The sequence below is a fragment of the Thunnus maccoyii genome, chromosome 8 (genome assembly GCF_910596095.1).
Source record: "Thunnus maccoyii chromosome 8, fThuMac1.1, whole genome shotgun sequence".
In the NCBI taxonomy this organism is placed as follows: domain Eukaryota; kingdom Metazoa; phylum Chordata; class Actinopteri; order Scombriformes; family Scombridae; genus Thunnus; species Thunnus maccoyii.
In genome coordinates, this window is record NC_056540.1 from 15033192 (window position 1) to 15047379 (window position 14188).

General features: G+C 39.4%; 1 protein-coding gene across 4 annotated transcripts; it reads right to left on the minus strand.

Annotated features, from left to right (window-relative positions):
• Positions 1–439: 439 nt before the first annotated feature.
• Positions 440–12737, minus strand: rgs14b (regulator of G protein signaling 14b). 4 transcript variants are annotated; one of them, XM_042419726.1, is made up of 15 exons: positions 12526–12737; positions 8513–8534; positions 8197–8345; positions 7935–8027; positions 6325–6468; positions 6046–6222; positions 5859–5928; positions 5678–5742; positions 5269–5478; positions 4892–4965; positions 4369–4495; positions 3618–3699; positions 2801–2853; positions 2251–2350; positions 440–1551 (listed from the first exon to the last, which is right to left on the minus strand). In XM_042419726.1, exons 1-15 carry the CDS (start codon positions 12643–12645, stop codon positions 1298–1300), a joined length of 1740 nt encoding a protein of 579 aa, XP_042275660.1. In that variant the 5' UTR covers positions 12646–12737; the 3' UTR covers positions 440–1297. The 4 variants fall into 4 exon arrangements, with proteins under 4 accessions (XP_042275660.1, XP_042275661.1, XP_042275659.1 ...); XM_042419727.1 differs by having other exon boundaries at positions 2272–2350; positions 2801–2856; XM_042419725.1 differs by having other exon boundaries at positions 2801–2856.
• Positions 12738–14188: the final 1451 nt, after the last annotated feature.

The following is a 14188-nucleotide window of genomic DNA, read 5'->3' on the forward strand; positions in this document are numbered from 1 at the left end:
CTCAACTGGAACGCACCTTCTAGCAACAAGTCCGTAGACAGATGAAGCAAGTCATTGGCTACAAACCCACGATGAGGAGCCAATCAGGGCACCTCCATGATCCCCCGTCACAGCGCAAACATGACATCATTGCATGACGGCGTTTTTAGAGGGAGTTTTCTCTACCAGGCTACGCCAAACACACAGGATAATGTAATCAAAAGCTAGATACAATTGACACACAAACAGATACAGAACAGACTTGTTTTACACTGCATGAGTCATACAGCTATTCCACTGGGGCAGCAGGGGTCTGGCTGCACTGCATTTAAAACCAAATCACGTAGCATTTGTCAAGCTTGAACCTGACCTCAGTGATTCATCCAAAAGAAAATCCTCACTGGTGGCTAAAAGATGAAATCTCGAGTCTTTTCCCGATAACAAATACAGACAGAAAGGATCATATTTCACTATTAAACACTTTAATTCTTTTTGATACACCCTGTTAGATATTTTTGAGTATCACAACTGATTTACTCCCTGTAATATCACATTACTAATTAATGATCAGGACCCTGAGATGTATGAGGTGACAGGAAAACAGGACTTGACCAGGGTTTTTCAAAGTGCCATCACAACAAACTAAATGCATTTTTAAAGTACCACAAACACACGTTTGAAAATCACAAGCAAGCAAACAAAATGAAAAATGGTCATTTAAAATATTAAAACTTATCTTTGTAAAATATTCAATAATCTTAACTGAAATGAAAAAAAAAAAAACAAAACTGGACGAAATTTAACAACACACTTCAAATCCCCTTCTGGACAGCCCTGTGCAGAACCATGTTCTAGCTTAGAGTGCAAAGAAAAGCATGACGGCAATGTGAGATTGTGAAAAGTAGAAGCAATGTGAACTGCAAACTGTACAGCATTTAAACATCAGGGAAAACTAAAGCAAACACACTGGTTTTTCTGGCTTAACCGCTGAGCTAAAAATTATTTTTAAACATTTTTGGATACATTAAACAATTCATAGCAAACATTTTACCCCATATGGATGTTTAGTGTTTTAAAATGACACTATAAATGCTTGCCATGATCTCTCTTCTTTACATTTTGCCTCAAGAGGTCAATTTCTAGTGGCAAAGATGGGAGCATACTGCTGATTCGGAGCTTATTTGTAAACAATTATAAAAAGTGCTTTTTTTTCACTAAAAATTAGTTTCTGTCCTTTGACATGATTGGCAACCCGTTGTTGCAAGATTGTAGTTTCTGTTCATGTCTTTGTCCATCCCATACACAATGAAAAAGTCTCTCAGAGTGTCGTTTCCCTCAAGTCTTTGGGTTGAGCTCCAGCTGAACTAGAAGTTGATGACGTCTTGTCTTCTGATTTCTCTTTGGAGTCTTCAGTGGAGGGTTTGGTTGTACTGGACCTGTCTGGCTGTGCTTCTTGTCCCTGGTCTGGGGGCAGCTGCAGGAATTGAGGAATCTCCAGCTGTTCTTTGGTTAGAAGACCTCGCTGGTCATCGACCCTGCTGCACTGAGCCCTCGACAGCATGTCCAGTAACCCTGACGCAGACAAAATATCATGCTTAGTCTGGCATTCATTCAAATAAACAGATTACCTTGTCCTATTCTTTAATCTACCTTAAAGTATTTCCTATGAGAAGACAGACGGCCATTAAAAGTACACATTAATGTGATGAAGTTGTCCCCGTGCTTTTACTTACCCATGACTCGAAATCAGGTTTAATCCAAGTTATAGTTAAAGCTAACATACACCAGCGTTACACTAGGGTTGAGCAATATAGATGGATATTATAATTTGGTATATTTGGATATAAAATTATATACTTACACTCACTGAGCATTTTATTATGAATACCTGTGCAATCTAATGCAATCCAATAAAACAGCTCTGCCATAAAATCTACTTTTAAAGCTTATATATTTTCAGTTTTTGTTGACATTGTCAGAAAACTGATAATTCTACTCTATGTTTATTATGCAGGTCATAGTGGGTGGTGGTGGTGTACTGGAGTGCATTATATTGAAAAGTGTTTCTAATATTTTGTCCACCCCATTAACATACATGAGGGGATTGGATTGCATTAGATTGCACAGGTGTTCCTAATAAAGTGCTCACTGAGTGTACATCCTCACTGTATAGATAAAATCAAGGTTTTTCACCAAATTGATGAAAAACAAAATCCTTTATCTTAGAGTCTATATTGCCAAACCCTCCTAGATACTGCTGAGGTGTCCTACCATCTAGGTCGCGGTTCTTACTGGGCTTGGGCTGATGCTTGGCTCTGTCCATCTGCGGCGACGATCGGGCCTCCAGACCAGTTGCACTCATTGCTCCTGCCTGGAACCAAGATGGATGATAAACATGAATTCCAGCTCATCAGTATACCAAAGACTGTTTGACAGGTTAGAAATTCCAGTCACAGTGTAGGATACAAATTCTACAAATCACAAGGATTCAATTTTTCATTTGGCAGAGAAACGTTAATGTTTATTAACAAGAATTTTGACTGTATCCAGAAGCCTTGGTCTTCAAATGATAACCTTGATTATATTATTTATTGTCTAAATAAGAATATAATCAAGGTTATCATTCTTATTTTAACATTCGTTGGTTGAGAAATCCCTTTAGTCAAAACTGCTCTTTAAATGTTATTTATTATTCCCAATATGTCAGCCATCATTTAATGAAACACAAGGGGAGGAAAATGCATGTACTGTAGGGTTTTTTCTCAATATCATACAACTACAATCCAGTTTCCTGTTTGGCAATCTATGAGTGTTGCCTCACCTGTGCGGCTGCAGCATTACCACTGGCTCTGGAAGTGTTGCTTTGGTCTCTTCCTGCTGAAACCACACAAAGACACAATTCTGTTTCTACTATGGGGAAACAAAAATCCACTCCCAGTAGAAGAGTAGTCAGATGATGCTACAAAACTTAACTTCCCTATTGTGTAAAAACACTGACAACAGCCAGATAAAATATTCTTGACAACAATTAAACTGGTCCTCTTGGGACATAGCCACTCTAAATCGAATCTACTCCTCTCTTGGTGACTGCAGCGAGTAGAACTGAGGCGGGGAGCACTGATCCAAAGTGAAGTCGGTCCTGTTCTCTCAGCAGTTGGGAAACGAGGTGAGTGAACTCAAAGTGACATAGCACTCAACAAACCAAATGGACTCCGACATCGAAGCCCCACAGAAAAGATGAAGAGTGAGAGAGACACACGCACAAAGAAATCAGAGTAGGGGAAAGAGGAATAAGAAGACAGTGACACAGAAAAACCAGGGCAGTAAAGTGGACATTGAAAGACTTTTTCTTCCCTGCCAGCCAAGAGCAGAAACACTTTGTAGGACCCATTGAAGAAACTATTAAAAGGAATAAGAAGGCACAGCCAGGGTTCAGGCAGCATTTACAAGAGAATACACAAAGCATAATCGATGTATCGACCACATCATGGACAACTAACATAATGGAGGGATAGTATGTGCCTTTATCTGATTTGTGCTTTTGGGGAAGTAGTGTAGTTGTGTAACTGATGTAAACACAATAAACTCCCCCCACATTAGAGTTTTTAGAACATTTTAAAAAGGTCAAGTGTATTAACCTTTGGTTGTGTCAAGCCGTAACTTCTTATTGACCAGTCTGAACACAGTGTCGTTCATGTTCACGGACTCGTCGCTTCCGACCTAAAACGACAGAGTTGAAAAAATAATGCAACAAATATCAACACAGAGCATAACACAGAGAAAACCCACATTAATGCATTAGCAAGTCAGTGTGATCACATTACTTATTCCGTTGACAAAATAGTGATACACATTCAATTTTCAGTAGTCACAGATTTGATATAAATATTAAAATTCATACTGACGCGTCAACTGTTGCCTAGCAACAGCTGCTAGCAAGAGACACGAGTGCTTGCAGGGCAGATGTACAGAATTTTGAAAACGTAGAGAGGGCTGCTGGTTTGAAAAGTGGCAATAAAGTTGTGTATGTGAATTTTATTACCTGAAATTTGAGAATATTAGAGATTGAGATGAGTTGAGATGGTGTTAGGTATGTCCAGATCAGAAACACCTCTCAACTACATCATCTTAGTATCATTTTGTATCCATCCATGATTTTACAGTTTGATAAAAAATTACAGATTTCGGAAATTAACACACACATGTAATTACAAGTATAAACACACTAAAAGACTACTGAGGAAAGTAATCCCTTTAAAATGGGGATAAAGTGATTATTAATTGACAACTTATCAGCCCAATTTCTTCAACACTGGCTACATATTAGAGTCTTTCACGCGCACACACACACACACACACACACACACAGACACACACACATACACTCACCAGGGTGACCAGGGCCTCTTGTGGCTTAAGGTGGTGTTTCTGCAGCACCGCATAGAGCGCATCCTGCAGCGTCTTACTGGACTTTGCCATAATGCCCACTGTCTTACCAGTGAAGGCATTCTCCAGCCTGAAACACACAAACACTTCATTACACTCACACACACAGTAATAAGAAACAGTAAATCTAAATCACATGCAGTGGAACAGCGAGAGAACATAATTAAAATCTAGATATGCAAAGACATTAGTCATAGAGAAATCTGCCACTTCGTTATGTCTTCACAGGAAATCCTGTAAAGACATAACTCTGGCAACTTATCTGACAACACACTCAATGCAATTGATAAGTATAATGATTACAAGCCAGAAAACCAGTCTATGTCTGGTGTTAATACAAGGACTTCCCTCTAATAACACAGTGAGAAGTGGCATGCTGTAGAGGGGATGTGGGTGTGAAAAGCCTACTAGGGTGACGAAGACAGGAAAAAAAAAGGAAATGAAGGAAGCGGCACAGTTGACTCACATAAACGTCACCCTAAGCTCTAGAGTGACCTGCTGATCTCTCAGTACGCTGCAATCCTGGTCCAGTGATAAGGGCTGCAAAGAGAACAAGTGTGTATCAGGCAAGAGAGAAATGAACTCTCAGAGGTGTCACCGTTAAGTGGGACGACTTTAAGGTTTTAAGGTTTAAGTTTGACAGAGTTTCCAAAACAAAAACAGTTAGTGAAATGAGACAGTGAGAGGTTGAGAGGATGTGTTAGAACAGGAAGAGGGTAGTCATCTTTCTCATACCGCCTGTTGCTAAACAACATTCTTGAACAGCTTCTTAATTTAAAAAGCTCTTTTTAAATTCATTTTTCCCCCCATCATTTGCAGGAGACAGAGCAGCCAAGTGCTCACCTTGTCCTTGCCCTTAAGGTAGATGATGACATCTTTCAGCGGGAAGCCTCTCTTCTCACATAGGCTGGCCAGCATGTCTCTGATGGGCAGGCCATTACGTGTGGGGGCCAGAGAGGCACTGCCATCAGGTAAGTAGACACAGCAGTAGCCCCCGAACCGATTCCCAACTCCACCGCTCACATCTAAGGAGCGGGGACTTGATCGGCCATTCTAAAATCAGAGAGGGAGAGGACAGAAAAGGACTAAAGAGTTGAAAATAATTCTCCAAAGTGATAGATACTTTCTGACAGACTATTTCTATGCTGCCTTGTAGGCAATCTTTATTATTCATGTGTGCATACTCCTCACGAATTTTAAAATGTCATTTTTCCCATTGGCCAGTACAAATTCTATGTACAAATGCACTGACCTCAATCTGCCTGTAGAGGGTGCCAAGCTCCACACTGCTGGTAGACTTGACGGGCATATGGGACTCTTTTGATATCGAAAGAAGAAAAGACCATGAGGAGAGATTGTGAGATAAATTGCAAGGATTTACATCAAAGCCTAATTTAGAAGCATGAGATCTGCCATGTGACAGGCCACTGTACCTCCCCAGGATCCTCTTTTCTGTCGCTGTTTCTCTGAGGCACTCTTGCCACTTTGCAAGCTGTTCTTGTTCTGTTTGAGACATTGATGACACGTCATTACAGCAAAGTCAAAAATCACATTTTAAAACATTTTGTAAACAAGCTCACTGTTGTTGTTTTTTCCTCTATTTTCTTCCTGTCACTCTACCTTCTTGTCACTTAAGGAGGGGCTTCTGTTGGCCATGTCCTCCAAGGATCCCATGCGGACCGGTTCTAAAGAGAGCTGAGGTAGAAGCTTGCCTTCTACACTTGCCAGGGTGCAGTTCTGGTAGAGAGGAGAGCGCACAAAGCGCCTGTAGCTGTCCATCTTCATCAGCTTAAATATCTGACACACAAGCAGCAACAGAGATACACACAGTCAAGGCACCAACAACACATCACTGCTTTTTTTTTTGAGCCGAACTGGGAGTGTTGACTCCAAACAGACCTGTGCTTGAGCCTTGTTAAACATCTCAGGTGTGGGCTGTTCCAGGTCCTTCTCCTCTGTCTTGGCTGTGTCATCGATGTTGACCGAATAGGGAGCACTTTCAGACAGGTATTTGTTGTAGATGAAGCGAGCTGCCGTCTTTAGCTGCAAACACAACAGCTTCATCAGACTGAAAACTCCCTGAAGGCTAGACCTGACTTCAACTGATTAAATAATCATTGTTTCTAAGAACAGATACAAACTCCAGAAGCAAGTGACAAGCAAGTATTTAGCTAAGTATGTGTTGATGTGTTTTTTGTGCAGTATTAGCCACTTCCTGTGCCAAGAATCACATCAACCCTTCTCAACCACATTGCAAGCAATGCAATCAATAAGTCGCCGCAAGGCAATTAATTTCTCGCAGAGCTGAGCAACTTCATACACTCAGTCAACAACCCTGTTGATTTCTGTACTTCCTGTTTTCAGTAAATGTCATTAACTGAACAATGTTTCTGCCTGAAAGGCACAAAATAGATTAAAGGTTGATGATACTTTTTACAGCTTCACAGCTGGCTACTTTTATTTGAGAGAACAGTGTAAAATAAGGCAAACAGCTCAAAAAATTATAGTTGAAAAAAAAGCTTCATCTGTCACGGAGGTCAATCCAGGGACAGAGCAAGACTCTCAGCACAAAGAGGGCAATCTCAAGGGGCTCTTCTGAGAAAGTGTAAAATGCCTGATATATCCTATCCATAAACACAAATTGTCACTTACTGAGCCGTGCAAGCCTATGTCTAAGAAAACATACAGTGGAGCCACTTTATCAGACAAGTTTGTTCTGAAGGACAAAAAAAGAAAACATGTTGCCAGTTGCATTAAAATTTTTCAGCACTGAGGACAGCACACGGCGCTCTATGTGCATCGATTGCCGAACGGTGCAGCACCACCGCCGATAGACAGCAACAGGCCAGGTGCATTGTGTCAGTACCATGTCTTACAGGGGAATAACTTAATATGTTAAATAGACTGATGATTACATCCCACAACACTACGAGACATATTCAAATAAAAAAATAGATAGTCTTTAAGACCACCACCATCATCATCATCATCGCGGTTGTGTTGAAAGGACGAGCAAGACGAGAATGCCATTAAACTTTTCTTATTCCCTCCATTTTACCTCCTAGTTGATTAAAAAAAAACAAAAGAAAAACACATCACCTTGAACATTATCTTGATGCATTCAGGGATACTCAGAATTAGGCTGTAATGAAAAAGTAGGCGTGGGCCCTTGGGTGGTTGCCCCCTCTGCCCCTGTGGGCCCCCTTTTAATGGGTGTACAGGGTAAATGAATAATTTTTACTGAGTTTGCTTGGTGACTAAATAAAAAAATATATTCCAACATAGTTGAAGCAACATCAAAGTGAAAAAACAAGCACTCAACAACACTGGGTCAAACTTTGTAGCAACCAAATTGCCTTCATTACTATAAAAATAGGTTTCAGGGAAACTCACAATGAAGAGTATTTATAAAAAAACACTATAATAGGGAGTTTAAGCAGAGTAAAACACAACAGCACAATGAATCACAAGTTGGGAAGATTAAAGAGGGGAAAAAAATGCTATCATACCTCTTTCAAGGAGGTGGCTGGAATCATCCTGAACTTTTCACAAGCCTGCCAGAATAAAATGTTCTCCTCACTCACCTCAGATTTCAGAAAGGCCTGCAGAGAAAACACACTTACAAACTTTATGAACACACATAGCACACCTAGTGAGAAGCAGCTAGTCAACATTAACACCTACTATTTCTGAATTTTACTGAAATTACTTTCAGTACGGCTCTGAAATTACAAGACAACAGAATGCGTACGTGTGCTGAGCGCATCTCACCGTAAAGTAGCTGACTCCATAGGGGTCCTCCAACAGCTTTTCAAATGACACAGCCCAGCTCAACACACCGGCTGGGCCACCCTCTCCGCCTGGAGTCCCAGGAAGGCTGGAGCTACTGCCTCCACAGCCCCGCGCAGACATGTTCAACTCTACACACATACAGGCACAAACACACCCATTTATCAGCACAAAGAAGCATGATCAAGAACGAGACTGAATCAGATATTTTCTTATGTCGTGCATGGACATGTTCCGTTCGAAAAAAAATGTGAGATCTACAGGATTGGCAGTGTGCACGTTGACTGTTCACGCTTACCTCCGTCTGACACTGCCTGGATCTGTGAAGAGAGAGAGAGAGAGAGAGAGAGCAGATAAGGAAGGGAACACACTAAAAAACAAACATAGGAAACATCTGATAAGATAGAATACACCTGAGCGAGGTTGTCATGGACTAGTGTTAGTATTAAATGATAAATTCCTATGGTGGTAGTTGAGAAATTCAATAAACTTGAATCAGAAAATAATGAAAACTGAGAGGAATTGCATTTAACTTATTCCTGGTTGGTACAATTAATGATCAGTAAGTTCCGAAGTAAACCACAAAACTAAAAATTCACTGTGTGGTGTTTGATAAAAAATATGGAAACATTCAAATACAGTGAAATATTGCACTATAAGCTTTACAGTCTACTGTACTGTATTACAGAACATAGGTGACAGTAGCTAGAAACATGTAGTCACAAGCACACATGCATACATTTAGGAAGTGAAATGTGAACACCAGCTGCATGTTTTTTGCCTTTTGTTTTTTTTTTTCCTGTATGTAACAGTGTAGTGCAATCAGCCAAGGCAGGAAGTGGTTGTGACACTGATGACAATGGCTCTCATTCAACTTTCAGAACTCACAAAATTCACATCTTGTCAAAAGGCGCTCATAGTGATCTGCTGCCATTAACTGTTCTAAATGCTGGTGAAATTTTGGCTTTCAAACTTTTTGAAAGCCAAAAGTTGCCTTTTACAGGTTGTGAAAAACATAACATACTCAAGGAAATCTTGATATTGATCCAAAACCACTGAGGAGATATTTCAATAAAGGAGAGGATCATCATGTTACTTGCGTCTGTTTTAACTGAAATTCAGGGGAATCCAGGATGTTCAGTTCCAAGGCCGCTCCACACAAAAGGCTCTTGCTCAAGAATACAGTGATATTGAAATATTGCTTAGGGGCGGCACAGTAGCTAACAGCAAAAAGAGTGCTGGGTTTTAGTCCATGAGTATGTCTCTGTAGAGTTTACATGTCCACCTTTCTGTTTGGGTTTCCTCTGGCTGCTCTAGTTTCCTCTAACAGTTCACAGACATGTGGGTTTCTATTCTAAAATTGCCCAGAGGTGTGAGTGTGAATGTGTTGGTCTGGCTACATGTGCTAGTCCTGTGAGTAGCACTCTGTCTAGAGTGTATCCTGGGTGTCATGGTACACTCTAGAAACTTTATATAAATAAACTTAAACGTAACATCTTCACTATTAACGGTCACTCATGCAAATTAACAGAATCAGAAGGTGTTATTTTCCGTCATAGCGAGGCTGTCGTGCCGTCTATCAAACATAATCTGAGTGCTTGTACGAACATTTTCTACATCCTACAAAATGACAAATATCTTTCCTAACAAACTGATCATAGTATTTGAAAGTTGATTTTCTTTCCATCAGCTAATCACTGCAGTTTTATAGTATATATCAGTAAGCTGCTTTTAATCATTTCCCAACTAACACACTGAAAAAACACACTGAATCATATTGGTTTTGAGTGTGGTGGTGTCTCTAATTTATTTAGGTTTGTCTTGATTCTTTAAAAAATTGTCTTTAAATATCTTCTTCATTGTGAATTGATCTCCTTGCACATGCTGTTCATTGAATTTGACACATTATGTTAGCGCTTGGGTTTGTGAAATGTATTAAATACAAACCAGCGGTTTAGGTTAGCAAATATCAGCCTGTTAACTGTAAACTCAGCTCATCTAGCCTCCTCTCTCAAATATGCAGCAGGATATTTAAATCAAAAGTAAGTCAGCCAACTGCTGAGTCATACAGACAATTACTAACCAAAATGTGAGAAAATATTTTGCTATAATGAGGTTAGGTTTAGGAAGTTAACACAAAAGTCCTGGGAGAGACAGTTCGACAGTTAGCATAAGGCATCTTCTATGTAAAAATAGACAAACAAAAACTTAAACACAAGCAGAATGTACCCACATTTCCTTAAACAAATTTGCCAGTGAATAGATATACTGTACGTCTGTGAACTTTAGTGCATGCAAAAAGTGTCCTTGCTCTTGGCAATTAATAATTGATAAACTTGGACCATGTAAGGTTCATATGGCCGGCTGTCTCTGCAGGTATGAGCTTCACTGTGGCTCTAGACATAAAAATATAACAAATTGACTCCCCAGGCTTGAGCCATGACAGCAAGAATTCAAAAGGAGAAGCTAGACGCGCGGCAACAGTTTTCTACAAATTGTGACGAACAATAAATAATTCATCGTCATCATCTTACTAGGTGCAGTTTATGTTCTCATACAGTGCAACCGAGAACAATATCTAAGGATTAGGATTCTCTGCAAACCTTTGGAAAGAGAGATGAAATTTTCAGACATACTGTGTGCAAGGGAAGGGTCTGCAGCACCAATTATAAGAATCCAATCCCTCAAAATGCAAAAGCACAGACGGCCCTTTCCTAAACCACAGCAACATCCGGGTCCTCTCGGCCTCTGTTAAATACATATTTAGACACAGTAACACCTTTAGCAGAGCCGTACCCGTTCAAGAAAAGCTATGGTCTCGCACAGAGTAGAACGAAGCCAACTCGGCCTACACGCGACAGATTGGTAAACAGGCACAGTTTGGTTTCCGCCTCTGACTCAGGCAGGCCCGGTCTGTTTTCAGTAGCAACCAACTGTAGCAACACAGCCTGATTGGTTCTGGCAATGCTGAGGAAAGGAGAATGTACAACACAAGCAGATACAAGAAACCGCTCCACTTTTGACACAAAAGTTATTAATGTGGATGTCAACTTAATAGTGTCAGTAAGGTTAAAAATGTAGACTGAAACGAAACAAACACAGTCTCAAATAGAAGTTCACACTCTTGAAATTGTACTGTATATTAGCGAATGACACCTCACGATATACTGTATGTTCACCAGCAGTGGCTTCTTCTCTCTACACATCATATAGGCATAAACAAACTATTATATAAACCAAAAGACATTTAGCAACAAACCAAACCTAGCAAGAGTATTGTTAACTCACCATGTGGCCAACAGGAATTCCTAAAGCATTACAATTCTTCGCCATAATGGCCCAGACACAAGACTAAAAGCTGAAATCTTATGCGATGTGTGCGCAGTGTCAGGGGACACAGAGGAGTGCTCCACCCAAACATGATGCACACTCTTCACAAACACACACACACACACACACACACACACACACACACACACGCACACAGAAACTCATCACTTGGGTCTTCCTGTCACTTCCTGCCTGGAAGGGAAGTCTTGCCATAGCAACAAGCCACAAAAGAGGAAGTATGGTTACTATGATCAAACTGTTTTCGGCCCATGTCTTGAGAAACACTATGATGTGGGAACACAGTCAAGAGAGATGAACACTGTGTGCGTTTGATGGAGAGTCACTGAAACAGTTACTTGACGCAGCTAACAACTGTTATAAGATCCTGCTGTAGATGCAGTTCTGTATTTAAGAAGGCTTTTTTTTTTTACATTTGAGCACTTTTAAAAGTTTGCCTCCCTTTTTTGTCACAGTGAAGTTTCATTTTACTTGGAAATCCTTTAGATTAAGGTACAAAAGAAACACAATTCCTCCTCCCTAATATTCTTTCAAGATGGTAATCCATATGGCCATACAGCAGTTTCATGAAAAGTTGAATGGGGTCACATTTATGTTACTCTAAAAACATCACTAAGCTACTACATTTAGGAGTAATTTCAACTTTACAACTCTCACACAATTACAGGCTCTTTTTTGAACCAGAATTCAGTATCTCACTCTACACTGTTGAGGATATTAGTTAGAAAACAAAACAACTTGTGAGCAGATGAGGCCTAATACACAGCACAACAGATTATAATATTATGAAAATTATTGCGTAGATATAGTAATTAAATGAATGCAATTCACAACATATATTTGCAAGATGAAGGTTAACAATGTAGGACTAAGTATTTGTCAACTTTGCACCCTCTGTATGGCCAAACATGGTTAAACAGGCATGCACTCTCCAAATTGATTGTGTGAAAATGATTGTCTTACCTTTTCGTCACCCTTGCTGGTGGTTATGACGCACCATTTGTCATGTTTTCTGAATTGCTTTCGTGCTGCAACTTTTGCCAGGTGGAAGAAGCTGTGATAAAGTCCTTTGAAAGCTACCATTTTCAGGGAAAACAGACACACTCAGGGCAAGACGAGAGAGGTGACAAAATGTGTGCTGACGGTTTATAGGTCAGGGTTAATTAACAGCTTTGATCTTACCTGATTGGCTTCAGTGAGTCTTGACATGCACACAAGGTAATGGCCCAGGTGAAGCAGGACATTTTGATTAATGGTGCACATTTTTTCCTGGAGAAATTTTACATAGTTTACATAGTTAAACATTGTCTGTAAGCTTGACAAAATTTCCCTGTCTATTTTTGCATGGTTATTAAAGTTGTAAAGGTGTGGCTCTCGGGATTTTAATAGGACATATCCAGCTAGTTGTATTGACAACAGTGTTTCTGAACTCTCAAGTAAAACTTATTAAGCCTACAAACAGTCAAAGGCAACAGTATATTTTTGAATAAATCTATTTATTTGGGCCTTGATGCTCTGGAAAAATACTGCAAATGTAACAACAGAACATTTTTTGGATTTTATGTATGCAAAATTGCAAAAACAAATGCTTCACATTAGTAGATGACAGAAACCATGTCATTATTCATATGCTCATTACATGGAAAACAAAGTTGCATGAATGAAACTACTGAGATAAAATTAGTGGTGCCAGAAGAAAGATTATGTTGTTATACCCAAATAAACATAACATTTAAGCAGTTTTTTATGGCTACAGTATCAGTGGCCCAGAACACTGTAAAATTAAGAGGGACATTTCTTGCATGTAACATGTTAAAAATGTGCTTTGAATTCCCATAATGTGAATCATCAGTACCAATAAAAAGTAAAGCCACCAAGACTAAAACTGTTGTCATCATGTTTAGTGTCATTCAGGAGCAGGTGTACCACTTCAGCTATACCTCATAATTTAGCTGTAGGCCAGCACATGAGCATGTCAACATACAAAGCTAATTTGTTAGCTAATTTGCTAACATTGGCTATTAGATTTAACATGCTAACGAAGAATGTCAGCATGCTAACATGTTATTAAGAGTATGAATATGACAAACAGCTCCTGTAAACATATATTAACATGCATACAGTCGCAAGTTACAGTAACTAGCCACACTTTAGCATTTTAGCATGCTAATACTAATGTCAGCAAAAAATAAATTAAAAAAAAATTCAAACATTAGCATTAAACAGAGCTGAGGTAAGGAATTTGGTTGTTAGTTTTAGAGGTAATACAAGTACCTGAGTGAACTGAACAAGGAGACATTTGACCTGCTGGTGGCAGCAGGTCGAGGGGATCAAAAAGCCAATTTAATGGAAATTTAGTCAATTATATCAATATGTAAATTCTACACTGAAAAGATCTTGGTTGCCAACATTATCAGAGTCCAGCACTGAAATATACGAGTGAGAAAGGAGTTTGTTCTCAGTGTACTTTCCATGGATGTATTATAATACTTATAATAAGAGTACATAATACTTATGTACTCTTATAATATATCCATTGTTCTTTCACAGGTAATTTACAACACTCTGTCTCATTGATGAGCACAAAAACCGGATTGCTATTTCTCTAAAACACAGCTTAAATTAA

Coding starts and splice junctions, on each gene's coding strand:
- rgs14b (XM_042419725.1), bottom strand. CDS start 12,645: ATGGTAGCTTTCAAAGGACTTTATCACAGCTTCTTCCACCTGGCAAAA. Junction 8,346..8,512: donor CCAGGCAGTGTCAGACGGAG/GTAAGCGTGAAC, acceptor GTATGTGTGTAG/AGTTGAACATGTCTGCGCGG. Junction 2,857..3,617: donor ACGGCTTGACACAACCAAAG/GTTAATACACTT, acceptor GTGTGGTTTCAG/CAGGAAGAGACCAAAGCAAC.